General features: G+C 55.2%; 1 protein-coding gene across 3 annotated transcripts in view; it reads right to left on the minus strand.

Moving 5' to 3' along the window:
* Positions 1–26,964, minus strand: part of ACOX3 (acyl-CoA oxidase 3, pristanoyl) — a 38,339-nt gene that overhangs the window by 9,421 nt on the left and 1,954 nt on the right. The window contains exons 1-14 of one of the 3 annotated variants that reach the window (XM_059166190.1): positions 23,942–24,071; positions 23,646–23,803; positions 23,109–23,339; positions 21,937–22,011; positions 21,470–21,559; positions 18,621–18,764; positions 15,291–15,379; positions 12,617–12,713; positions 10,829–11,011; positions 8,947–9,069; positions 7,305–7,425; positions 4,696–4,818; positions 4,414–4,527; positions 826–941 (exon numbers count right to left, since the gene is read on the minus strand). In XM_059166190.1, coding sequence (XP_059022173.1) covers positions 826–941; positions 4,414–4,527; positions 4,696–4,818; positions 7,305–7,425; positions 8,947–9,069; positions 10,829–11,011; positions 12,617–12,713; positions 15,291–15,379; positions 18,621–18,764; positions 21,470–21,559; positions 21,937–22,011; positions 23,109–23,339; positions 23,646–23,789 — 1,650 coding nt within the window. In that variant the 5' untranslated portion in view covers positions 23,790–23,803; positions 23,942–24,071. Of the gene's footprint in view, positions 1–825; positions 942–2,059; positions 2,742–4,413; positions 4,528–4,695; positions 4,819–7,304; positions 7,426–8,946; positions 9,070–10,828; positions 11,012–12,616; positions 12,714–15,290; positions 15,380–18,620; positions 18,765–21,469; positions 21,560–21,936; positions 22,012–23,108; positions 23,340–23,645; positions 23,804–23,941; positions 24,072–26,964 lie in introns of those variants that run through there. The other 2 variants (XM_059166181.1, XM_059166197.1) reach the window with 2 other exon arrangements.

The following is a 26,964-nucleotide window of genomic DNA, read 5'->3' on the forward strand; positions in this document are numbered from 1 at the left end:
CTGAAATCAAGTTTACTGACCGGGCCTCCTGCTGAATTCCTGTAAGGCCTGGGTTCGAGTTCTCAATCCAGGCCTTTCCAGTCAAGATGGGTCAGGTGTGTCTAGCAGGTCCCAGGAGACGCCACTGGCTTCGCTCCTGGCCACATCTACCCCAGTGCTGAGGCCGCCCATCACAGCATAATAGGAGGGCTAGAGTTCATTCAGGGGAGATGGGCAGACGTGGATGCTGAGTTCTCAGAGGGCATGAGACGAGCCTCACAAAACCAGGCCGCGGAGAAGGAACACCACCAGTTCTAGAAACTTATGTTTCCTTTATCCATGCTCTCCCAAGCAACAGCCATCACTCCAGATAGACAGGATATATGGGTCACCAGAGCCCAGATCCAGATGACAGGAGGCATCTTAGAGTGGGCTGCGTTTCCACAGTGGGTTCAGCCCTGTCTAAGCCTGACAACCAAAGCCATCCTGGGGCCATTCCCACCCAGGCTCCCTGAGAAGGGTGGTAATGTCCTGAGAGAGCCAAGTGTGAGTTACCGAGCAGCCGCTGGTCGGCTGGGAGGGACCAGGGCTGGGGTCCCATGGCCCAGTGTCCCCGGTCCCACCGTGACGGCTCTGGCGGCGTCCAGATGCCACCAGACACTCTGAACACAACACCCACCATCCATTAAGGTCCTTGCAGCTCACCAAGGCACAGGGTGGCCACGGTCCTAAGGTCACAGGGGCCAGAGGGCTTGGCTGCTACCACCACGACAGGCGGCTCACCGAGGCCGTGGCAGCACAGGAATTCCAAGCGAATTAAAAAAGCAATTTTCAAAACAGATATACCTGACTGTTGTTTCTTGCTTCAAAGTCATTGCTTCCTGATCTTTTCTCCTGCATTAATTTCTGATGACTCTCACGGAGCAGGTAACAAACCAACCACTCGTACGCCGCCAGGGGGACTTGAAAACAAGAAACAGAAAAATGACAGTAACAATGAAGCACCCGCAGCCTGCGAGCACTCCCCCAGGACGGGCAGCTTGAGAGCATGGGGCCATTTTGGGGAAGAGCCTGTGAGACACAGACGTGGAGGCACCCGGAAGGCACCCCATGTTCTGCACTATTGCGGTACCCAGAGGCCAGGGGGCCACAGAGCCAGCTTTGGGGAGAGTGCCTTGTTTGGGAGAGTTGCTGGTTCTGGCTGGTGCTCACGTGTTCATCTGCTGGGACATGGTGTGCCCCCTCAGTGTCACTACGGATTCCCACATGCCCCAGGGGTCACTGCCATAGCATTCCAGTGGTCCCTAGACCTGCCGCTCCTGCCCCACCTCCCAGTCCTGGGGTTCCTGGGCCTCATCCATGTCCGCAGAGCACCAGACTCCACAAATGACACCTGAACTCACAGCGTCCTCCTACCTCTTCACCCTGATGCCCAGGTGCTTCAGGGAGCCCCTCAAGGCTGGCCAGCCCCCTCCAACCACCTCCCCGGCCTTCTACCCTGCCCCTCTCCTTCCCAGGCTGCCCCCACCCGGGGCCCATTTTCTGGGTGATCTCCCCCTCTAAAGCAGAGCTCTTCAACCTTGGTGTGCCCAAAAAACAAGGCGGGGACGACTGGCCCCAGCTCCCTGGCTGGCACGGCCCAGGTCTGGGTGTTGCCTGCTGTCTGTCTGTGTTCCCACACCCTCACACTCCTGTGTGGCTAGATGTCCCCACACGACCTCCTCCAAAGGTGCAAGACCTGCCACGGAGCTGACTGCCAGGGAAACAGCTAAGCTCTCCCTGTGTGTGTCGTGCTTGCGGGGGTGCTCAGAGTGGTGGCCCCCTTAGCACCTGGCGGCCAGCCTCTGGTACCTGGCAGCCAGCCCCTGGCAAGAGTGAACCACAGCCCAGGCCCTACTAGGCTCCACATGGGGCTGACCACATCCCCACCTCCATGTACTACAGGGGAAACTGAGGCTCAGAAAGGTTCACTATCGAGCCCTAGGTCATGCCGACTTCAGAGCCCAAGTTCCCCAGGGAACAGGATGCGACTTGAGCCCACTACACTGTACACGCACATAGCTGTCAGCACCACACATGGTGAACCACAATCGTTGACTGTTTTTGCAAATCAGCCAGCTTGAGGAAAACAAACGGGCCTCATGTTGCCAAGTGACAGTACGGATCTCAAACACACAGGAACATCTGTGAGGCCCATCCTCAGCACGCACGCTTGAGTGAGAATTGAAGGAAACCCAGAGATAGCCAAAGACAGGGACCATGCCCCCCGCTCCCTCCCCAGATAAACGACTTGTCCCCTGAATGAAAACCCTCAGACCTTCCCAACAGGCCTATGCGCGGTACTGAGAGCTGCCATCTCTGGTCCCACAGAGTGCGAGGCTTGTAAAGATTTCACATCGTCCTTACGGCAGATCCCATGGGTAGAGGCCAGGGCTGACACATGGGCTCGGAGGACCACAGGCCCCAGAGACGAGGAGCCAGTCCCGTGCCACCAGTTCCTTCATCCGCGTGGACAGTGACGTCGGCATTCAGTGTCATTTGCACTGCTGGAGTTCTTATTCCATTTTTTTTCCCTCCAGAAGATGTTTTCACTTTGTTGGATCTTGCAAAAACCAGGGCACTCACAGGAAAAACAGATGACGCAGCCTGGCCTGTGTCCTGTGGCCACCGCACAGATGGGGTCCACGTGCATAGTGTCCACAAGGGAGGCGCCAGAGCAGAGCACCCCGCGTGGCCAGGAGCTGCCAGATGGTTTGTTTGTTCTTTGGTTTGGAGCAGGTAATGGTTTTAGGGGAAAAAATGCTGGTTAGATTGATGGTATGAGAAGCATGAGCTCATTTTCTAGTGTTTTCTGCAGCAACGGTTGGTTGGGGTGCTCTGAAACCATCTGAAATAGACCTTCAGGTGGGTCCCAGGTCCCATGGGCACTTGACAAAGGCTGGAGAGGACCTGTCAGGGGGCTGTCATTGGGAAAACTGTGACAGACTGTGGTGACCACCAAGAAAGCAAGCACTTGTGGGCAGAAGCTTCCTGGATGAAGATAATGATGGAGGAAGCAGCTGGGACATCAGCCCTGCCTGAGTTCTAGTCTTGCTCCGACCGCTGGTGCCACCTGGCCAGATGGGAGCAGGGTATGTGGCTGGGCGGAGAGTGAGGCGGGTGCCCTTGGCACCCACAGCAGGTGACACTGGGAAGCCACGGGCTCTAGGCCCCCAGACCCCAGGGGACACTGGCTCTGTGGTCTCCTGATCCAGACCAGCTGCCCCCCTCCCATGCCAAAGGTGTTCAGAGGAACAAGGGACATCCTTGTGGTGCCTTCCATGATGGAGAAGAGGGTGCGGGTTGTTGAGTGTACCACGGCGGCCAGTGGATCCTGAGCATGGATGCAGAGCTCAGCACAGTGCAAAGCACCCCACGATGTGAGTTCCCATGTCCCCACGAGAGCCTGAAAGAGTGGATGCGGCTCTTCCCGGGTGCAGCCAGCAGGCTGGGGTGGGGAAGGGGCACCCCCTCACTCTCCCGGTGGGGCCCACACTGGCAGGTCCCTGGGGGGCTCCGTACAAGGGAGGCTCCTGCCTGGCCCACTGGGACATGTGCCCACAGGGGCAGTCTCCAGGGGGTATGGAAACCCACGTGAAGCACATGCCCTCGGGGCTCACGGGTCAGATGGCAGTGAGATGAGTGATGTTCCAGCTGTGGCTGCAGGGGCTCAGGGGAGGTGAGGGTGCAGGCTTGGGGCAGGAGCAGAGGGAGAGGACCCCCGGATGGGACCGGCACCTGAGCGAGCCCCATCCCCCCCAAGCTGCCCCACCCAGGTCCTGGCAGCACTAGCCCCCCTCCTCCACTGCTGCTGCCCCATCCGGGGTACCCTCTTCTCCTGTGTCCCTCTGTTCCCAGAGCAGCTGGAGTGGCCTTTTCTCCAAAATAACATTCAAGAGTGAATCAAAACAATGAACACACAGACCCAAGTAAGTGAGCGGCTCTCTTGCTCTGAGTCAAGGGCTTCCCATGCCCTGGATTACAGGGGCACTCAACAATCATGGCCAAGCACGATAAGCACAGAGCCCTGTGCTGACTGCTGCTGAGCTGAGCCTCTCAGGGCTGAGAAGAGTGAATGTGCCATGGGCCAGGGGCCACAGAAGTGAGGCCAGCGAGGCTAGCATGTGCAAAGGCCCTGAGTGGGAGGACCTCGGGTTCTTGTGAAGACAGCTCAGTTTCAGGAGCAGCCGGCAGGCTGGAGACCAGCCGCCCAGTGAGGCAGGGACAGGACACAGAGCCCCTCCCTCTCCATCCTTGGGGAGAGTTGACGCCTAACTCAGCACCACACCCAGGAGGGGGAGGTCTGGATGAATGCAGGGCCCACCACGGCCCACCTTGCTGCACAGCAGGCAGGGGGATCGCGGCAGGAGGCAAACGGGGAGACGATATGCTCACCTGCAGAGTCCAAGCAGCTGTCGACGCTCGGGCATGTGAACCTCCGACCAAGGATATCGCGGTAGGCTTCCAGAAAGTCCACTGTCCTCAGAGGGCTCTCGATGCGAGCACCACCTGCGAGCACATCAGGCCCTGGAGTGACCACCCACCCCACCATGCTGGGTGCCCCCGACGCCGGTCAGTCATGCTTCAGAACGCAGGTCCTCCTGCAGACACAGGGACCGCCTCATGGGGCCAGCGTGTGCGGGCCGACCACTCTCCCATGAGTGCGGGGGGCCTCACCTTGGATGTGGCGAGCCAGCAGGCTGAGCAGGTAGCTGCTGGTCTGCTGTAGCAGGACGTTGTTGTCCCCTTCGTACGTGCAGTTAGGGTCATTGTCATTCCGGAGGTCACCCAGCCGGTTCACTACAAGGAAGCCGTGCACCTCGTCACTTCCAGTGCATGTAGGGGCAGGACCCACGCCACTCCCCGGGAGCCCCAGCACCGAGACACAGGACTCCCAGGCTGCCTAGCACCACCCACGCCTCCCGCAGCTGTTCTTCCCAGCCACTGACCCCATGGCGCTGGCAAGCAGGAACACTGAGAAACGCCCCGTGTCACCCGCATGTCCCTCTTCCCTGTGGACACCAAGCTTCACACGGTCAAACGCCAGATCCCAGGCATGGGGGTCACTGACGCATGCTGCAGGGCACCTGCCTACCCTGTGGCGAGTTCATCTTTTCACACAAGAAATTTCATATATCTCGGGCACCTGGGTGGTGCCATTGGTCGAGTGTTGGACCCTGGATTTTGGCTCAGGACACGATCTCAGGCTTTGAGATCTAGCCCCACCTCGGGCTCCATGCTCAGAACTGAGTCTGCTTGGGTTTGTCTCTCCTTCTCCCTCTGCCCCTCCTGCTTCTGCGTGCTCTCTCTCAAAACAAATAATCTTTAAAAAATTTTTAAATAGGGCGCCTGGGTGGCTCAGTGGGTTAAGCCGCTGCCTTTGGCTTGGGTCATGATCCCGGGGTCATGGGATCGAGTCCCGCATCGGGCTCCTTGCTCGGCGGGGAACCTGCTTCTCTCACTGCCTCTGCCTGCCTCTCTGCCTGCTTGTGTGTACTTGCTTGCTCTCGCTCTCTCTCTCTCTCTCTGGCAAATAAATAAAACCTTTAAAAAAATACATAAAAAATTAAAAAATGAAAAATAAATTTTTCAAATATCTCAAGAGAACTCTCCGTTCTTTTGTCTCTCCTACCAGTGAAGGGCCCTGATTCCTTCAAATTTTTTATAAGGTATGCCTTCTAGAACCTCTTATCTGGGTCTCCTTCCTCTGGTGAAGAATGTTCTCCACATGGGAGGCTGGGTGGGACAGGATGAGCCAGGAGTTAGAGGAGTGGGAGTCCCAGGCTCACACTGCTGAGAGCACAGTCCGAGAGGGTGTGAGACATCCTGCAGCAGCCCTGGGGCTTGTGGTCACCTGGGACATGCTGATCATTTCCACCCCCCGACCCACTGCTCCCTGCCACAGACCAGTCTACCGAAGCAACCAGGCATGACTACTAAGGAACAGGTCACAGTTGATATTAAACCCAGACCAGCCCATCACATCTACCCCACTGAGCCCAGCCTTGCTGGTTTCAGCCCAGCGTTTGTACTCACAACACCTGACTCGGTTGTTTATGTCCTCTGAGGGGCTGCCCGACTCCATTCTGTATTCTAGTCAAAGCCCAACAAAGCGAACTATTTATTGCGTCTCTCTGAGCTGTGACAACAAACAGAAAGTATGGAACGTTGCACAGAGGATGAGATATGTAAGCAACTTGGACGCAGGCATGGTCACCCCCTGGTCCGTGGGTAATGGGGAGGCACCACGTGGTGGGAGCCAAGGAGCCACTCCTGGCCCTGACATGACAAGCACCTGGGGCAGGTCCTTGTTGAAAACACATAATTGTCCACAGACCATCACCGAGATGATCAAAGTTGGCAAGAGCCTAAAATGCTTGTGGGGTCATTAGCCGAAAGCAAGGTTTCTGCCAATTTCGTTGTTTGGAACGCATGTGTTGGTCTGCTTGGACTAATTAGATTTTACCAATTATTGAACACTCGCACACAGGATGTTTGCAAATAACAGCGGCAACTACAATAATACTAAACGCTTCAACAATAACCGCCAACAGAAGTCACTGGCCACCTGCCACACATCTACCACCGCAGGGAGCACTTAACGCGCACTCACTCATGTGACCACGTTGGGAACAATCATTGTTATGCACCACAATTGTCCCCAGGCTACAGGCAAGGAAACTGAGGCCAAGTGAGGCTGGCTAACTAGCCGGGCTGTGCAGCCAGCGGGTGGCAGAGAAGGCCTTGGTCGCAGGCCCTCAGCTGCTCACTCTCTTAACCACACACCAGCTGCCCAAACAAGGGCCACTGCCAAAGCAAACCGTCTTTTTCTAAGTTGAAGAATTTTTCGGCGGGACAAAGCGTGGTGCCGGATTAATGCCAAGTCATTAAGCAAAGAGTGACAACAAAAACGCACAGATTCAGATAATCGACGTTCCACTGGGGGGCTGGCGGGCTCCGTCACACAGCCTCCCCACCACCCGTTACCCCAGAAGGAGACCCTAGAACAGGAGGCAGCAGTGAGTGGAAGCCTTTGTCTAGGGCAGGGGGGTGGCAAAGCTGCTTTGGGAAAGGCCAGCCAGGGAACATTTTAGGCTTGACAAAGACGACTTGACCCTGCATGTCATGCGAACACGGCCACAGAAAATTCACGAACAGGTGATTAGGTGTGGTTACACTCTGATAAAACTTTATTCACAAAAACCGGCGATTGCCGACTTTGGCTGGCAGGTGGTAGCCAAAAGCAGGGCTGTGGACTGAAAACCATCACACACTTCAAAACCTACCAGCCAGATAGCCATGTCCTCCACATGCCTCCCGGCATTCCTGAATTCCCCGCTGGGCGGTCCATGAGGCCAGTGGCTTGCCCGCCGACGCCAAGGCGTGGATCTCACGTCCGAGCTCGGCCTTGGGAGAGGAAATCCAACAAGAACAGGTGAAAAGAGGCTCCAACACTGGAGGTCAGAGGTCACTTCAGCCCTAGCGTCAAAGTCTTGTGTCCCCTGCAGTCCAATCTAAGACACCTGACAGCTGCAGGAGAAAGAAAGAAACCCAATTTTAGCTTCAAAAGGGGGGGGGGGTTCATCTCAGAGTGGACACACTGGCGTACAGATGGTTTCACAGCCGTGGAAACAGATGGACCAGAGCTCTGTGCAGCAAATAAACTCCAGGGGCGTGAGGATGATCGCAGGCATAGAGCGCGAAACATAAACATTTCAACTCAGTGTAGGGGACGCTTCTGAACCTGAAACCAGGCAGAATCTGATGGCAGAAAGAAAAGCAAGAAATCAAACAGGAGGTGGAGACAGGGCCCCCTCTCTGAGGATGGGGGCGGGCGGGGACAAGCTCGCAGGAGACTGTGCAGGGGATGATGATTTGCAGTCGACTCTGTAAGGCTATCCTTGGCCAGTGTCTCTGGGCCTTATGGATGTTACAGATACCCTTCTGCTTCCACCGAACGTTTAACAGAAAGAATTTAGAGAACGAGACAAACACACGCCTGCTAAAGAAGACGATCCCTTCTACCAGTATTTTCAACATGAAATAAGGGCCACTTTTAGGTCCTGGCATGCCTCCGTGAAACCGCAGAGTTTCAGAGAGAATAAAGCATGCTTACGCTTTATAACGTTATTAACAGGAGAATGAGTCCAGTGTCAGCTGGCAAAGGTCTCGGTGACTCATGCTGGGGAAAAACATATTTAATCCCTGATTCCCGAGGACCCGTGTGTTGCCGAGCAGCGCAGCCTACTGGCTGTCTCCACACCCCCCAGCACCCCCTGACTTCCTGGGTGTTTGTGCTGAATATTCCAAAACGTGCTAATGCAATCCAGGCTTTCTAGGGGATTGTATGTAACATCAATCTGCAGTATTTCAAGTCTGTTTTCAAACACGTTCCTCGTGATTCCCATTTTGCTCACGCCCAGGAGGCAACTGAGGGGCCACGAAAAGGCAGCTGCAAACTGTTTACACAGAGATCTGCCAAGGATGACTGTCGAAGCTGAGCCCCATGGACGCTCACTTGCGGCACAAATCCTTGGTGGTCAGTTCGAATCCCATCAGCTGGATTCAGGCCTTGACAGGGTTGTTTACGGAAGGATCAGAACCATGAAATCCACTGAGGGGCCGGTAATGAGAATTTGGTAAAGTCATCGCGTTCTCGAAAGGAGAAGGAGACCCGCGGCCCGGAGTGGAGTCATGTTGGCACATCCTTGCTACCCGGGAACACGGACAGCACCCCAATTGCCCAGATCACGGCAAGGATTCTGGGAGGCCCAGGCAGGCGGCCACAACTCGGGGGGCATCTCAGAACCCCAGAGGGCTGCCACGGATGGACAGATGTTTTGAAAGACAGGCTGAGGGCTGTGCTGTTCGGCCTTCGTAAGAGTTAGGAACAGTAAAGCCCACAGAGAAAAGAGCACGGGAGCTCACCTGCCTGGCACTGTGGTCAGTCCCCGCGAGGCCTTGCTGCAGTTCTGCCAGGTCCAGGAAGAGCAATTTCGAGAAGTGGTCCAAGGCGTAGATGGCGGCCAGATAGGGAAGCAAGCGCCACTGCTACAATCAACAAGACACTCGTGTTAACATGTCACACGTCCTAACAGGGAGCCCCCCTCCCGCACCCCTCCTGATAACCAACCCCACGTTAACATATCACACATCCTTGCTGGGAGCCTCCTTCCCATACCCCTCCTGATGGCCAATGGCGATGAGGCCCAGAGGAGAGACCAGGGGCAACAGGTCGGGAACAGGACCTTGCAGTTGCAGCCACGCTTACCAGGAAGGCCCCCCCACTGGCTGGTGTGCTTCCAACCCACCTGGTCCCTCCCTACCTGCCCACAGTCTTGCCCAGTCTTGCCCACAGGTGCGACCCCTGGGCACCGTGCTCCCCATCTCAGCACACGGTGACTGGAGCAGAGACTCTCAGCCCATCTGCAACTATGGAAACCAGCCCCCTGTGCTGATAGTTCATGCTTTGTGGACCTACCAGGGATCAAGTGATCCCTTTCCAGCCAGATGGGGAAACTGAGGCTCACAGGGAGCTAGAAGTCCCCCCAAGGCAGGGAGGGGGGGTCTGTTGCACGCACACCGCTGCATGGATGGAAGGGGGATAGAGGAAAAAGCAAGAAAGGACCTGGGAAGCTGTCACCACCACCATTGACATGGCCACCATCTATTCCTTACTGAGTGCCGAGACCCAGACACCCCTCCAGCTGCTTCCCATGGACTAACGTATTTATTCCTCACAAGCAGCCCAGAAGGAAGTGTGAGCAACTCTAATTTATTAATAAGAGAGCCAGAACTCAGAACACAGAGAGGCTCAGTACCCTGCCCGAGGGCACACAGATAGTAGTGGGGAGCGGGGTGAGGAGCCCAAGCCTGTGGCTCGAGCAGGCTCTCCGACCGCTGACCACCCTCAACATCCAGACAGTCAGGGGCACTGAGCTCACAGAGGCCATGGGACCCGCGCTGGAGGGGATGACATGTGCCCAGTCATGACCCCGATATTCTACTTCTCCTCTTTTATTAATTATTAAAACCGGCTCACAGCCATGGTAAGAAATGTTAGAAGAAGCTGGGACTCTATTATGATTCCCTCCAGCTCTCACTCGAATGCACCTGTGCTTACACAGAACTTGGCCCAAGACTGGGTCAGACTTGCTGCTGAACTCAGACAGGAACCCCCTCAAGGGAATGGCAACCCCAGCCCACTGGGAGAAAGCCAAACATGTGAGGAGGGGTGAAGGCTGGGCGTCCTGGAGCCCAGGTATACAAGAAAGGGGTGAAGGCCGGGTGTGTGAGGAAATCCCAGAGCCCGGGTGTTCGAGGAAGGGATGAAGCCTGGGTGTGTGAGGAAGGCCTGTGAGGAAGTCATGAGGCCGAGGAGAGGAGTTACTGTGAAGGCCCAGATGTGTGAAGAAATTTGAAGGCCAAGCATGTAAAGGAGTGAGAAGGCCCAGCATGTGTGGAAGAAAGTGTCAGGACGTCTCAGAGCTCAGGCAGCGTGAGGGCCAGGCGTGGGGTGAAACGCTGGTAACCCACCAGCACCCTGAGCACTCCCAGGATACAATTTATCTCCCTCTGCCAGGAGCCAAGCCGCTTTTTGGTGTTCCCGACCAGGTCCCCCCCTTGGCCATCCCAGGGGGCCTGTCCCCTGACAACGGGCAGGACAAGGGCCCCTCCTGCTCCCCTGAGTGACATCACTAGGAATAGCCTGGAGGCCCAGCTGCTGTGGCCGATTATTCCCACGAGGGTCCCGTCCCGGGAATGTTGCGAGTGACCTGGGAGTGCAGCCCCAGACGTGCCAAACCCGTACCTGCATCTGATACTCGAGCACCGGGACTTCCTCCCCATCTGTGGGCCCAAACTGACAGCGGGTGGCTGAGAAACGGAGCGCGATGGAGACAGCCAACTTTAAGTTCACAATGGACATGCCCACGATGGTGACCCGGCCGAAGGACAAGGTGCCCAGGGACGCCCCGAAACGCTGTTTGTCGTCCTATGGGAAGAAGGCACGTGGTGAAGGCCACCAGGTAGCCTGGCGGCCTCGGGGACAGACTCATGGGGCCATGAAGCCAGGTGACTCCCACAGTGGCCACAGAGCTCACCTGCCTGGACCAGCCCCGGTGCACCCCCAACCCAGAATTCCAGGCCAGGGCTGCCATGCCACGGGGCCTGAGTCACAGACGGCGATGGCAGGAGCCCCTGGGGGGCAGGCTCTGCTACAGAGGCATGGGCCCTGGATGAAGGGGACCAAGCCGCATGAGTCCACTCCGGGCCCCAGTCCGAGGGGCTGCTGCTGGTGCCAACGTCCTATTCCCGTGACCCCCATTCCCCTGGAATGCCTCCCCTCCAGGAAGGACAACCTTGCTGAGGACAGTGACGGTCAAGGTCTGTGTTCTCTTACGATGGACCTCACATGCACCTGGGTGACTCTCCGGCCGCCGGCCTCAGGGCCCCAGGCATGATTTTCCATGGCAGCAGTGGCCTGGGTGCTACCAGCCTGAACTCACCCAGCCATCCTGACCTTCCTCACCTGTTGCTGCCTCTCCTGCCTTCACTTCTTTTATTATCTGGGGTTTTCTTCCCAAGTTACGTGCCCTTGCAAATGCCGGCAAATGCAGAGAACAGTTGGGATATCCCCACAAGGGCACAATGGTTTGTGATAGCATCACTAGGGAAATCATAAGGCTCGGGGAGCCCCCCGCCCCAGGAGAGTCTGAGCCGCATCCCCTCTCTGGAAGGTCTCAGAAGTTTCTCTGTGAAATGTTTCCATTTCTCTGCAGCGTGCTCCATGGCCCCCCATCGGGTCTTTCCTCCCTTTGTGAGATGCTCCCCATCTCTGCTGCCGCCTTCCCCTCCTCTCACTTCACCTCAGCCTCTCCTGCGCCCCTGGACACTCCTCACTCAGGCTCTCCAGCCTCCAGGCCAACCCACGCTATGCTCGTCCCCTCCAGCATGTGCCTTCTGCGCCCTCGTCTTCCTACCAGCTTCTAATGAACAGCCGATGCTACATCCCATTGGGAAGAGACTTGGTTCCATATTGCCAACTTCTCTCCTCACCCCTAGTGTCCCCATCATGCTTGCTTCCCACCCTGTGGTTCCGGCTCCGGTCAGGCAGTACGTGTCATCAGATCCAGGCCTCTGAGGCTCACGTGTTGCTGGGGGTGTGGCCACCCTGACTTCGAGCTCAGAACTGGGAGTTGACCACCTGCTCCAATGTGGGCTGTGGCCATCGCGGCTCTAACCCTCAAAGAATTTGGGGATGTGGTGAGCCCCAGACTCAAGAGAACACGGTCACCCCCATTTGGAATGGTCCACCATGCGACCTAGGCCCTTAAGCCCTTCAGGGAAATAGCACCAGCAAGGGACATCCTCCCTAATCCTGGAGAGCTGGGGGTTGGGCAGAGGAGTGGACATCCATGGGTAGTTTTTGGCCACTATCTGTCATGCCCAGGACCCTTGGGGTGCATCCGACCCAAGTGCCACCTTCCTTGTTGGTGGCACTGGAGCCTGAACCAACAGGGGTTCTCCCCCGGCCAACCCAGCATGGGTGTCGGGTCTCTGTGCAAGCCCAGGCAGAGTTCTGTGTGGATCCCTGTACCTTAAAGGGCGTGACATAGGTACCCTCAGGGGTGACGTCTCCAGTCCGGTTCAGGAGGTCTTGGCGAGGAATTCGAACTTTGTGGAACATGGCAAATCTGTGTGGAGAGACAGCAGGACCTCTGGTTAAACGGGGCTCCTCTCCTCTCCCTCCAGAAACCCAGTCAAATAAAAGCAAAGGAAAGTTAAAAGGGCCACAATTCCCCCCGCCCCAGAAAAAAAGGGAGGAAACACCAGAGACAGGAAATTTCAAAACATTTTTCTATCTAAAAAGTAGGTTTGGGAAAACAATGTGGCGTGTTCGTGGCAGGGTTCTGTGTGGAAGCAAATGACTGTGTACTGGTAACCACGGGGCCAGGGGCCTCATGCTGCTGGGATGAAGCTGGGGAGTCAACAGAAAAGGGGGGAACTGATTTATTTAAAGACCAGAATCTGGTTCTCAGCCTTCAGACTCATACCAGGATCCACAAGACGATGTGAAAAACCAGCAAACTAAGGTCTGAAAACTCACATGTCCAACAAAAGAACTGTGTTATCACATTGGGGCTCGAAGGCACATAAACTCATTTCTTTTGAAAAACTAAAATGAGAGGCTCACTCACACACTGTCATAGACCCCTGTGTGTTAGTAATCAAAGGTGTTAGCTGTGTTGGGCTGGGAAAACCCATTTCACGATCGTCTGCAGGACAAGACTACCACACAGAGAAACGGATGCTACATAAACCAAACCACAGCTCCAAACCATCTTAGAAATACTGACAGTTCCCACATGACTTGTCTGATGGCCAATCACTTCCAGAGTCATCCGAATGCGCTCTGGCCCATGGGAGGTCACAGCTGAAAGCACAGTGTCACCAAGCCCAAGAGGGGAGCAGCCCCTCTTGGCTCACACCAGCTCCTGCTCAAACGGTGGTTCCTCCTAAGACAGGGCCAAGTACCCATCAAAGCTGGGTGTGAGCTCTGCCCAAGCAGGGTCTTGACCTCCCTGTCCTTGCCATCCATGTTCACTCAGCCTCCACCGCCTCTGGTCAGGTTCACAGCGACAGTCACCCCTGGGCTCTCTGCAGACCCGCCTGTTCAGCCCGTGGTGTGCATAGCAGCACAGGCCCTTCCAGACCGCTGATCAGAACGGCGACAACTGCACAAGTCCCTTCGACCCTGCCAGCCACCCCCTACTCCCTAGCCTCCAGCCACATGGCACCTGCCATGACCCTTAAACAAGCCCAGCTCTCCTGTGATCCCTGTGCCAGCAGCCCTCAGGGCACCACCGCCTCCTCCAGAGGTCCATCATGATTGTCCTCTCACCCTGCCTGCAGCAGGTATGGGTGGATCCTTGCACCACTACAGGGAGGCCATGGCCCACTGTCCACACTCTCACCAGGCCACCTCCTCCTTGGCAGTTTCTGTGGGTCTTACAGACCATTTAATAATGGCTACTGGGTGTGACTCCTGGGAGATGCCTACTGAGGGCCATGCAGTACGTGGACAGCAAGCGAGACACTGTTCCCTGGGTACCACTGATCTCCCCACCACATCCTGGGGCCAGGCCAGCCTTGGAGGAGAGGTGCAGTGCACCTGTCCAGACCCCCAGGGAGGAGCACAGACCTGGGGTGGGGCACAGAGCGGGCTGGCGCAGCACCTCCCAAACTCCCTGGGAAGCCCCGAGAGGATCTGCAAGGGAGGAAAGCTCAGCTGGCTGCCAGGCCCCCACCAGCATCCAGGCAAGAGGCCAACCCCTGCAGGCCACCCGCCCAGGTATGAAATGAAGGTCAGCTATGGACCGGCTCTTCCGCAGGCCCACAGAGAGCATCGAGGCCCTGTTGAGGAGTGACCACTGTGCCTGGGCCTCCATGGGGCACTTGGCCTGGCCACAGTGGGGTCCCCCAGGCAGCATTCATAGATGTCCCCTGTTCAAGAAGAGACTGGGTGCCGGCACCCTGGACTGTTCCGACTTACCACTTGGAGGCTGAGGAATGCTTCTGCAGGCCCGACTCTGGAAACTCTAAGCACCCTTTCTAAGGAATGGAAAACATTCATCCATTCCTACTACAAGGAGGTAGAACAAGGCCAAGCGTGTTGATACTTGTGAAAAGAATCACTTGAGTCTAACTAAAAGCCAAACTACATGCACCTCTTTTGAGGTGCAGACCACAAAAGCTGTTCCAGAAATAGGTGGCGGCCAGGCCACAGGACGTGGGCACGACACAGGGTGTGTGTGTTAAGACGCATGTGACACGGTGTGCATGTGTGACACGGATGTGGGAGACAGTATGTGACATGATGTGTTTGTGTGACACAGCATGTGTCAAACAATGTATGTGAGACAGAGAGTACGTGTGACATAGGGTATGTGTCACGTAAGAGTGTGTGATATGGGGTATGTGTGATGTAGGGTGTGTTACACGGGTGTGTGTGTCAGGATGTGTGTGTGTGTGAGACATGGGGTGTGTGACAGGTTGTGTGTAACACAGGTCTGTGTGACATGGGACATGTGAGGCACAGCTCTCAAGGGGCAGGTGAGGTGTGCGTCCCACTGTGTGTCCCCTCCCCCACAAGAGTCTAGGAGAGCTGGGGACAGCACTGAGGGACCTGGCTCACAGGCCGACATCAGCAGGGATCGAGCAGCAACCCCACAGGGAGCAAAGTGACCACAGAGGTCAGGGCGCACACTCACCCATTGTCCACACCGTTCAGCCCCAGCTTCTTCCCCATGTCGCCAACCATCACCCCCGGCATGGGAAGAAGAGTCTTGGGGTCCCGAATCTGCACAACACACAAAAAACAACCAAGGGCAACCATTAGGACCTCACAGAAATGAAAACAAAAGTGTTAAAAACCCCCAGTGACTGAGCCCCAGGCTCCCTTCCTGTATCTGTGGGTGGAAACCATGTCCTTCAAAAACGTGACCTTATTTGGGGCTAGGGCCTTCGCAACTGTAATTAAGCAAAGGATCTGGAGATGAGGTCCTCCCAGATGACCCAGGCAGGCCCCAAATCCAATGACGTGTCCTGGAAGAGACAGACGATGTAGCCACAGGCCCAGTGACTCGGCAGCCACCAGCAGTGGGACGAGGCAGGAGTAGACTGTCCCCTGGAGCCTGGGGGTGGGGAGCTGCCCACACTGAGGTCAGACATCTGGCCTCCGGCTCTGTGGTCTTGTGTCACTGCAGCAGTGCTAGGAGGCCGGCATGCGAGCCAGAGGAGATGCTGCCTGAGATCAGTCCTATAGATCTCTGCCCCCAAAGCTGGGTTCCATGGAGCTACCTTCCCAGACACTGCAGGTGTGGCTAGCAGGTGGTTCCTCACCTCACCACGGGGGCCCTAAGCCAGGGACACGGGGCTGCACCCGAGACCACCAGTATGCTAGTGACTCCCAACCAGGTGGGAGCCCGCACTGCCCCTCGCTGCCAGGGCCGGATGTCCTATCATAGACCCTCTGGCTGTCCATCTTGGAGGGCATCCTGAGCAAACAGCGGGTGGAGCACACCCACCTTACACAGCTTGGCCCCACGAGAGGCTCACACAGCCCAGAGGTCCACAGCACAGGGCAAGAAACTCTACTTCAAGGAAACTGTGAGTGCGCACTCTTACGAGTTTAGCTATTTGCAGAACGGCTTGCTTTCGTTTATTCTGGGGAAACGACCATCGAATCCGACTGAATGTCATGAGAGGGATATCTCAGATGAGAGCAAGGGCTGATGTCCAAATGTAAATGCTCTTTCCCCCTTTCTCAGCTTTCATTAAATCCCAGTGAAGATTAGGATCTAACTTCTCATAACATTTTGAAATGAAAAAAAACTGGAAAGGAGGTGAACGTGGAAGAAAACAGGTAGGTGCTTTTCAAGGAATCGCAGACAAAAATAGAGCGGGCACAAGTCCAGATTCCCATGAAAATCCATGACCACGCAGCTGCCACCAATACCGACTAACCTCCTAGTCGTGGAAAGGGAGCGGACCAACGAACAGAGCGAGTCAACGTCATGCCGATTGCAAACAGGAGTAGCTGTGTCTGTGTCTAATTTCTGAGCTCCGCCAACCTGACTGACGTGAGAGACCGAACCTGTGAAAAACCTCCGCCCTTCACCAGATCGGCCACTGCCTGTAGCAGGCACTGCACCTCTGATTGGCTTGGTGAGTCCTCATTTCATGCTCCCCTCCTCCATAAGGACGGGGACGCTTGCCACCCACGAGCCCTTGCTTGGTGCACACTAGGCACATGGAAACGCCCTGCTGGATGGAGGGGTGACACAGTCCCGCCGGAGAGTGAAACACCCCTGTTCTCTTGCCTAAAGGGCCGGAAACCCTCAACAAAGTGAATACTAGCCCAGTCTCCATCAGAAGATCCCTTCAGGGACACACCTGTACTCACCGAAGCAGCGTATGACAGCCTGGGGTCATGAGAAGTGACTCCTGGGCTTCAATGGCTCAAATGTGAGTTGAGAATAGGGACACGAACAACAAGGGGGACAGGAAGCAACCAGACTTCACTGAAATTAAAACCCTTGGTGCCGCAAAGGACACAAACAAGAAAATAGAAAGACAACAGGTGGAATGAGAGAAAATCATCTATCGGATGAGGGTTAGTCTCCAGCACACGGGATTCAACAATAAGAAGACAAATCACCGATTCAGAGCCAGATGGAGAGGCACTGATGGACGATGGCCCGGTCACGTGACGGGAGGATCGTGAGCCACAGCCTGTAGTAAGCAGCGTGGGAAGGCAAGCAAGGACCCGGCGGCAATGGGCCAGGTTGCAATGGGTGACTGACAGCGTCCCTCATTTCCGCCCTGTTAACCAGGCTAGGACCAACCTGGTGAAGCCCAGCCCGCTCCCTGACCAGGCTCAATGGCTGTCCCAGCCTCCAGAGGGATGGTGGCCACCTCACTGCTGGAGCCAGCTCCACGGGGCGAAAGACCTGAACAGACATTTCTCCAAAGAGAATACACGAGCGGCCAGCTGACACACGAAGAGAAGCCCAATATCATGGCCATTACGAAAATGCAATCAAGAACCCAGCAAACATGAACCCATGCCCAGCAGCACACAAAGGAAAACACGCCTCTGGAGGGTCTGAAGAGCTGGGAGCCTCACACGGTGGTGCGGACGGGAATACGGATTGGTGGGGACTGTGGAAAGCAGTATAGCGACGCCTCAGGGAGTTAAGCACAGCATCGCCGTAGGACTCAGCAAGTCCCCTCCCGGGTGTCTCTACCCCGAAGTAGAGAAACAGGGGTTCAAACGGACACCTGCTCGTGAGCGCACACAGCACTGTTCACGATAGCCAAAAGATGAAAACCACCCGAACGTCCCTCAGGAGGCAAGTGGATACACACACTGTGGCCCAGTCCACACAAGGGTACCTCAGCCTTCAGAGGTGCGGCACTCCCGGCACTGACACGGTATGGGCTGACTTCAGAACCGTACTACATACAGGTAGCCAGACAGGAAAGCTCATTGCTGTAGTTCTCATCCACATGCAACATCCCGCAGGCAAACTCATGGCGGCAGAGAGATCCAGCAACTGCCAGGGGCTGGGGAGGGGGTTCGGGAGCAAGCAGGTCCCGGGCAGACCCTGGCTGTAGCTTCCCACTTGTAATTCAGGAACAGGCTACATCAAGGCCCCCACGTCGGACCTCCCAGAAGCACTGGAGCCCACCTCACACCCATTGGGTCAGAACCACAGGATGGTGCGGCTGGGAAGCCCAGGTTTGTGACAAGCAGCTGAAAACACAGGGATGTGGCCACCAGAAGGATGGAAAGATTCTCCCACGGTGATCTCGGGTCTAGACCGGGTGGAAGGACCCCAGCACCCTTGACATTGGGGGCTGGATAATGCCCTCTTGGGGGCGGATGGGCTGTCCCATGCGCACAAGGCGGGGTTCTCCTTCCCCTCGGGCTGTGCTCACTGGAAGCCAGGAGCACCCCAGCACCCAGCAGTGACGAAGGTGCCTTCAGACTTGGTTACACATCCGTGGCCGGAGCCGCCCCGCCAGCATCCACTCACCTGCACCACGAAGGAATGCAGGCCGTGGCACTGGCCCCCTGGCGTGTACAGCTGAGCGAACACCACGGCGTGTGTCGCCGTCTTGCCCATGTTGCCAACCCAGAATTTGGCAGCTTCAAAGTCAGGGGTATGTATGATGAATTCCTGCACCAAAAAAAGGTAATAATCATAAAGTTGTAACCAAAGTTATAATGAACAACTGAAGCACACATAGACCTTCCTTCCCTTTCCAATGGACTCAACGTTCGTTCTCTGTTCAAAAGTCCTAAGAGTAGAAGCAACTGAACATTTTAGCTCCTTTCTGGAGCAGGGAGCCCTGTTTTACATTTTTTTAAATATTTTGTTTATTTATTTGTTAGAGAGAGGGGGGAGAGAGAGAGCACAAGCAAGGGGAGCAGCAGGCAGAAGGAGAAGCAGACTCCCCACTGAGCCTAATGTGGGGCTCGATCCCAGGACCCTGAGATGATGACTTGAGCCGAAGGAAGACACTTAGCTAGCTGACTGAGCAACCCAGGTACCCCAAGGAAGCCCTGTTTTTAAACACAGTGTATCTCTGGGTCCCATAACTTAATGCAGACACGTTTGTGGAAAATGAAGAGTCACGTCAGACAATAACATATATGCCCACTATTCCGGCAGCTGGCCAGCACCCCACCTGCTTAGCACCATGCCTCACTCCCTCAGGGCGCCTTCCCTGGCTACAGCCTTGAATCAGAGGCCCTCCTCGGCTGTGCTCCTTCCTCACCCCTCATGAGCACTACCATTTCCCCTTCCACGGTGTCCCCAACCCATGAGCTCATGAGGGCCATGTGTCCAGGAGCACAAGGCAGACTCTTGAAACATCAGAGTGAATGAGCCCACGGATCAAGGCAGGAGCTGGGAGGCTTGCCGGGCACTCAGTGAGACAGGAGACAGGCCATGTGGGGGGCCAGGCTGGGAGTGAAATGGGCTGGGGGCAGGCTCAGAGGCAGGCTGGGAGACCTGGGCTAGCTGGGCAGAGCCAGCGTTGGACTGGCCACAGTGGGCAGTCTCCCTCTCCCTGTGGGTGGGCAGCTGAGACAAGCGCACAGGGAAGTCCTTGCTTGGCCCAGCTGTGTATGTGGGGTTATCAACTCCGAGGGCCCTGGTGACCCCCTTCCAGATGCAGAGACCCCGCTCAAGAAAAGTGGGGGCAGGGGCAGGCCTGCCAGTCCTGCCTATAGCTCCCCTCTCCATAGTGCCACCACACATCACTGTCCCTCAGCTGGCCACTGCTCGGGACGGCAGGGACACCTCCACTCGCCACCTGTCCTCCACGGGAGGGATGGGGGCTCCCTCAGGGCCACGGCACCGCCACTCTGTCCATCCATGTCTGCCCAAAGCCTTCCCTCAGTCCCAGCCCATCATCTCTGCAGATGTCCTCCCTGTGCAGGCACACTACCCCATCCCTTCGGTGTCTCCACAGTACCCGACACTCACAGCTCTCTTTGCTCTGTCCCTGTCTCCCCTCCAGCATTGGTGAACCCCCAGAGCAGGGGCTGATCTGTCGTGCTCACTGCTAGGTGCCCCATCTCTTAAAGCAGGGCCTGGCACATACTAGGTGCTCAAAAAACACCTGTCGTTGACATGGGCACCTGACCAGCAGCCCACAAAGGGCCCCAGGCTCCCGATCCCCCCCTGCTCTGACATCATGCTCTGCTGGTCACTTAGGTGCAGATGCCAACAGGCAGTGGGTCAGAACCAGGCCACCCCGCAGGCCCCTGCCAACAGGCAGTGGGTCAGAACCAGGCTTCACCCCGCCTCCCCACTTAGCAAGAAGAGCCAACAGTGCCAGAGTGCAGAGTGAAGAGACCAGGCCAGGCCAAGAAGAACTTGGGCTCAGAGAAAGGTATCCGATGGCTAGAAAGCCAAAGGGGGCCGTGGCCGAGCAGCTCTCTCTCTGCCCGACTCTGCCATGGAGGGCCGTCCATGCCAGGCCAGGAACACCTCTCCCTTGGCCCTGCTTTGCCTGCCAGGGGCTCCCCTCAGGTCTGTGGCTCTGTGCAATATGCACCTGGCCCACGTTGCTGAAGAATGAATGAGTGAAGAACAAATACAGGAGCACAGGGCTTTACTTTCCTTTATACAGACTCTTCCAAACTATGCTCCCAACACAGGGAAGGCGGAGGGCTCCTGAAACACCAGACCAGGTGTGGGAAGGGCAGCAGAGGGCATGGTCCTCAGAGAAGCGGAGGAGACTGACCCCAGCGACGGGAGTAGCAGGGTACGGAGGTCACAGAGAGAAGAAGCTGCCTGACCCATGCACCCCATTCTCTTCCTGCCCTCCCTTCTGTCCATAGAGCTGACCACCTGATAAATCATGACTCCATTAGCTGACATCTGTCCCCCACCGACTACAGCCTAGAGTGTCTGCTCCCTGACAGCAAGGACACAGCCTGTGAGGGCCCAGTGCTGAGAATAACACATGCACCAGTGGAAGGCACCAGGCAGCAGCTGACGGTGCTCACTGGCCACACGGCCCAAGGAGCCAGATGTGGGGGCAGGAGTGGACAGGGAAGGCCCCTGGCCAGTGGAGCCTGGCCACTGATGGGGAAGGGTCAGCTAGAAAGGGACCAGGGTCACGAAGAACCCTGTTTGCACTGTTCATTTTAGAAAGCGTGGGCAGCTTGAAGATTTGCGAACCCAACACCGACAGGCTGCCTAGTGAACAAAGAGATGAGCCCCCCCATGTTCCAAGCTGACACTTGGCAGGGGGACGATCTCAGGGTGCACGTGAGAAGCACACATGCACAAAGACAGATCTCGGAGTGTAGGGACCCCATGTTACGCAGGCTTGAGGCTGTGAGACTGACAGGAATATGATTACCTACCTCAGTTGTGGGGTCATAGTGAGCTGTTGTTCGGACGGCCTTGGCATTACTGCCATGACTGAGCTCGGTCACCGCAAAGCAGCCGAAAATCTAATATCAAAGCAAGAAACAGGGTTAAGGCAAGAGAGATTCTTTGGGGTCCCGCCACCATCCTTCCGGAAGGACTAAACTAGAATCCAAAGCTCCAAGTCCCCACCCCCGACCCAACCAGCTGGGGTCTTACGGAGTCACAGGGACATGCGGGACACCACGGCCCCAGCCTGTGGGGACAGTGGGCTACTCGCCCGGGCAACGCAGAGCCAGGAACTGCTCCCGGGAACGGAAGAAAACAGAAGGCTTCATTTTGAGAGCCTCATGCTAAACCCACCAAGTGCCAGGGAATATGCAGCTCCCGGGGACCCACCTCCTGTGCTTGGGGTACACAGGGAGAAGAATATGGGCTCATGCCTCTGGGGCTCTCAACTCACCTCCATGTTGAAGATCTTTGGAAGGTATTTTAAATGTCTTTCAGAACCAGAGCTGTAAATCGCTGATCCAAAAGTCTGGAAGTACAAAATAGTCACGCAAACAGAGGCAAGTTAAAGCATCCTGCTCTGGGGCATTGGGGGAGGCAGGCACTGTAATGCCCATGGCTGGGGTGATTCCTGAGTCCCTGGCCCAAGCAGTTCACGTTTAAGTTAAGCAGGAGCACCTAAGACACCCAAGGGAAATCCCGAGGGGATGGATGGACAGGGAGACAGGAGCGGAGGGGGAGAGGAGGGACGAGGGTACAGGACAGGCGGGCGAGCCCAGCTTCCCATCAGAGCCCCACAGAGGACCGTGTGTCTACCAAGGCTGGGGACACGTCATCACCTCTACCGTGCTCCGGCAGTGGGAGCCCCAGGATTGTCTCTGACCTGCCTCCCTTTCCCTGCCTGTTTTGCTTTTTGTGGGGGCTTTTTGGGGGGAGGTGTTGGCATAAAGCAAAAAAAGCCCCAAACCTCCTCTTCTTTTTTTTTTTTTCTAAGATTATTTATTTATTTATTTGACAGAGAGAGAGAGAGAGAGAGAGAGAGTGATCACAAATAGGCAGACAGGCAGGCAGAGAGAGAGGGAGAAGCAGGCTCCCTACTGAGCAGAGAGCCCGATGCGGGGCTTCATCCCAGGACCCTGAGATCATGATCTGAGCTGAAAGCAGAGGCTTTAGTTCACTAAGCCTCCCAGGTGTCCCCCAAATCTCCTCTTCTTATGAGGCTTTAGTTTGCATGGCGTTCTCCCCAAGGACTATGCAAATTCTCGCCAATTTGCACAGACAGCTGAGAACAGCAGGACTTCTCCCTAAATCATCATGCCCACATGTTCTCATCTCCATTTTTGTTTCCTATATTTTTATTTAGAACTCTCTTAAAAGAAACACTTCCCCAAATGCTCACATCGCCATCTATAAGGCAGCAAATGCTGGCCAGCAGCACAGCCCACGGGCACCGTCCACGTCCCACAGGCCGTGTGTCATTCACATGAATGAGGACCTTCTCTCTCTGTGCCTCAACCTCGTCTGGGCCTGGGGTGGTGCAATGGTGTGTGTGTGGGGGCGGGGGGTCCTCTGCTCCATGTGAGGCAGGGAAGGTGCAATCCTCTGCCCTCCTCACCACCCACTCACCAGCATGTGCAGCAAGAACTTGATGCCCAGGGACCAGTCATACATGCCCAGACTGGCGATGAGCGTCTGGACCAACAGGGGGCTCGCCACCATGTCTTCCATGGAGAGGAAGCTAAGCTCCAAGAGGCGCTGGCAACGGAGGAAGTTCAGCTCCCGGCACTTCTCCAGGCACAGCTCTTCCCCCAAATGAGCAAAGAGCGGGTCATTCTCCAAAGTCGAGAAGATGGTCTTCTGGAAATGCAGGAGACGGGGAGTGCCCCACTTGGAGGCAAAGGTCAGCCCTCACCATGCTCTGACTATGGCTCTTTTCAAGGCCACCAACCCCCCGGGACATGGTCCAGCCCAGCCCCCCAGGGACAGATGGAAGTTGTTCTGGCCATGAGCACAGGGACCCAAGGCCTCAGAAGGTGAACCAGGCTGTGGTCCTTCAGGGGTGGCAGTGAGGCTCGCCCAGAGGGACCAGACGGCCTGTGCCCATGAAGCAGACACCCAGCACAGCCGCAGAGCTCGGCTCAGCCCTCTGACAGCTTGCCTTACCTTCAGACGCAGCACGTCCTCGCCTTCCAGGAACAGCGCCAGCTCCTTCCAGCAGAAGGAGGCGCGGGAGCGGTAGGCCTGCAGGGGCCCCTTGGGGAGATCTGGCAGCAAGGCGTCAGCGCCACCTTCTGATGGGGGCGCCATCTTGGGGTATCAGCCTGCAGGAGACAGACAACCTGAGCCGGTGAGCTGGCCAGTTCACCTACCCGAGCCACAGTGCGGGCATGCCATGCAGCAAGGAGGAGAGGAGCAAACGGACTCCCAAAGGGCCAGCAAGAGAGAATGACCATACAAACCTCACGTCTACCTTCCCCGAAGACAGGGTGAGGAGGCAGTCACAGTGGGCAACCCCGGGCAGCTGAGACCAGAGGCTCCGTGAGCTACCGCTTGGCCCAAGGACACCTCACGCTCTCAGGGCCACCAGATCTGTCCCTCAAGGCCCAGCCACACCTCATGACCCAGGAACCCTCCCTCTAGAGTCTGGCCACTGCTGACTGGTCCACTCTGGCCACATAGGACAGGAGCAAAGGTCCCCTTCCCACCCATCTGGATGTGGGTCATCTGCTGGAGAGCCTTTGAACACAGACTTTTGTCCTGAACTTTCTTCACAAACAGACATCTGGCTTACCACCAACAAAGCAGGTACCCTGCAACCCAGCCCTCTTGACCAAAGACTCATTCTGGAATTTTCTGAGAGGACTGGCTCCTTTTCCACAGTGCCCTGGCTCATCAAGGCCCAGGACAGGAAGGGCTGGTGAACCCAGACCTAGAGGAAGAGCAGCAGAGTGCGGTCCCAAGCATGGACCATCCCCTGCCCACCCAGCCGAATCTTTAACACCTCCAGGAACCTGGGTCTGTTTCTGCTGAGTGTGGAAACAGTCTCAGACACGGGGCTCTGAGTTTGGCTGCTCAGTACTGCTGAGAAGCAATGGGGGCTTGAACACTGGACAAAAGAACTTGTGTGTGTCTGCACGAGAGGGGAAAGGCGCAGAGGGGATGCACTCCCCCCAAGGCAAGTGCGAGGGGGCAGGAAATCTGAGCAGACCTACAGCAGACACGGACACTAGGGGAGAACCAACAAATTCCCAACAAAGACGAGCCACGGGGCTTCCACTAAGAATTCCACCGAACAGTTAAAGAAACATACCAGTTATCTACAAAGTCTCCCAAGAAACAGAAGCACAGGGAACACTGCCATAAGGTACCCCATAAAGCCAGTGGCACCTGGAACCCCAAACCAAAGACATCTCGGGAAAGGAGGACGACAGGCCAACGTCCCTTATGAACACAGGGGCACATCTCCTCGGTAAGTCCTGCAGACTGAATCCAGCCCCACCGGAGAAAGATTGCACACTAGGACAAGGACCTGTGCCCCCAGGAAACTACACACAGCTCAACAGGACAAAGTCAATCAGAAGGCATGTGGCTGGTACGGTCAGTTGAGTGTCAGACTCTTGATTTCAGCTCAGGATCTTAGGGTTGTGAGACTGAGCCCCAAGTCAGGACCCAGCTAAGTACAGAATCTCACTGGGGGGGGGGGGTCCTCTATCTCTCTCTCTGCCCTTCCCCATTTCTCTCTTTCTCTCTAAACAACAAAAAACCCCAAAAGAATAGAAAAGAAAGAAATAAAGTCAATTAATGTAATATGCCATGCCAACATGATAAGGACAAAAATGTATGATCGTGTCAAAGGATGCAGAAAAAAGCGTTTGACAAAATCCTACGATCTTTTATAGCAGAAATTCTGAACAATCAGGAGTGTATGCCCTTCACCTAAAAAGGGTGTCTATGAAACGCCCATAGCTCTTATCACATGTTAATAAGACTGAGTGCCCTTCTCCGAATACCAGCAACAAGACATAGGTGTCCACTTTGCCTCTTCCCATCAACACACTACTGGATGCTCCAGCCAGTGCTGTCGTGCAGGAAAATGAAATCAAAGGCATCTGGATTAGAAACCCATCTCTTGTCTACAGATGATACGATCATGTATACAGAAAATCCCAAGGAACCCACTAAAAAACGACTAGAATCAGTTAGCTCAGCCAATTTACAGGGTACAAAATCAATATGCAAAACTCAACTCAATTTCTATACACTCACCACAAACAACTCAAAAATGAAATGAAGAAAAAATTCAATTTATGACAGCATCAAAAATAATAAAATACAGAGAAACAGATTCAGTGAAAGAAATGCAAAACTTATACTCTGAAAACTACAAAGCGTTTTTTAAAGAAACCTGAGGCCTCAATAAATGGAGAGACATCCCTTGTTCACGAGTCAGAAGGACTAAACACTGTTAAAATACTGACATTCGCCAACTCATCTACAGAGCCAATGTCATCCCCATCGAAATCCCAGCTGGCTTTTTTTTTTCCCCAGCAGGAATTAAAAAGCTGATCCTAAAATATACCGGAAATGTAAGGAACCCAGAATCGTCAAAACCTCCTCAAAAAGAACAAAGTTGGAGAATCCATTCTGCCTGATGTCCAAACCTGACGCAAAGGGACTGATATGGCACCATGTGAAGACAGATGTATGCAAATTGATGGGAGAGCTGAGAGTCCAGCAGCAAACCCTAATATGTAGGGTCAGCTGCCTTTGGCCAGGGTGCCCGAACAATATCCTGAGGAAGGAGCAGTTTTCTCAACTGGTGTTGGGGGTCCCCAATGTCCACGTGCAAAGGAATAAGGGCCCACTCTTTACACACACACACACACACACACACACACACACACACACCTCAATGTAGGATCTAACACTAAAACCTCAAAGAAGGTAAGGTAGGACTAAACCTTCACTACCTTTAGTGAGATCACACCTTCCTGGACACGGCATCAGAAGCACAAGCAATAAAAGTAGATTGATTAAACTTCATCAAAATCAAAAACTTTTGCTGTAAAGAATACCCATGAGTGAGTGAAAAGGCAACCCAGAGAAAGGAAGGTTTTGCAAATCATTTATTGATAAGGGAGTTGCTTCCAGACTATATTAAGAATCTTAATAGTAAAGCCAAATAGCCCAATTTAAAGGCCTCAAATAGAGGTTTCTCCAAGGATAGACAGATGGCCAAGGAGCATGTGAAGAGATGCTCAGCGTCATTAGCCATCCAGGAGGGCAAACCGAAACCATGATGGGACACCACCTCACCTCCCTTATGATGTCCAGGATCAAAATGACAGCCAGTAACATGCATTGATGAGAAAGTGCAGAGACAGAACGTGCAGACAGTGGAAACCTCATACCCTCGTTCCTTGCTGGTGCAAAGGCAAAAGGGCACAACCATTTTGGGAAAGTCTGATGGTTCTTCAAAAGC

Source organism: Mustela lutreola, chromosome 1, assembly GCF_030435805.1.
Source record: "Mustela lutreola isolate mMusLut2 chromosome 1, mMusLut2.pri, whole genome shotgun sequence".
Lineage (NCBI taxonomy): Eukaryota > Metazoa > Chordata > Mammalia > Carnivora > Mustelidae > Mustela > Mustela lutreola.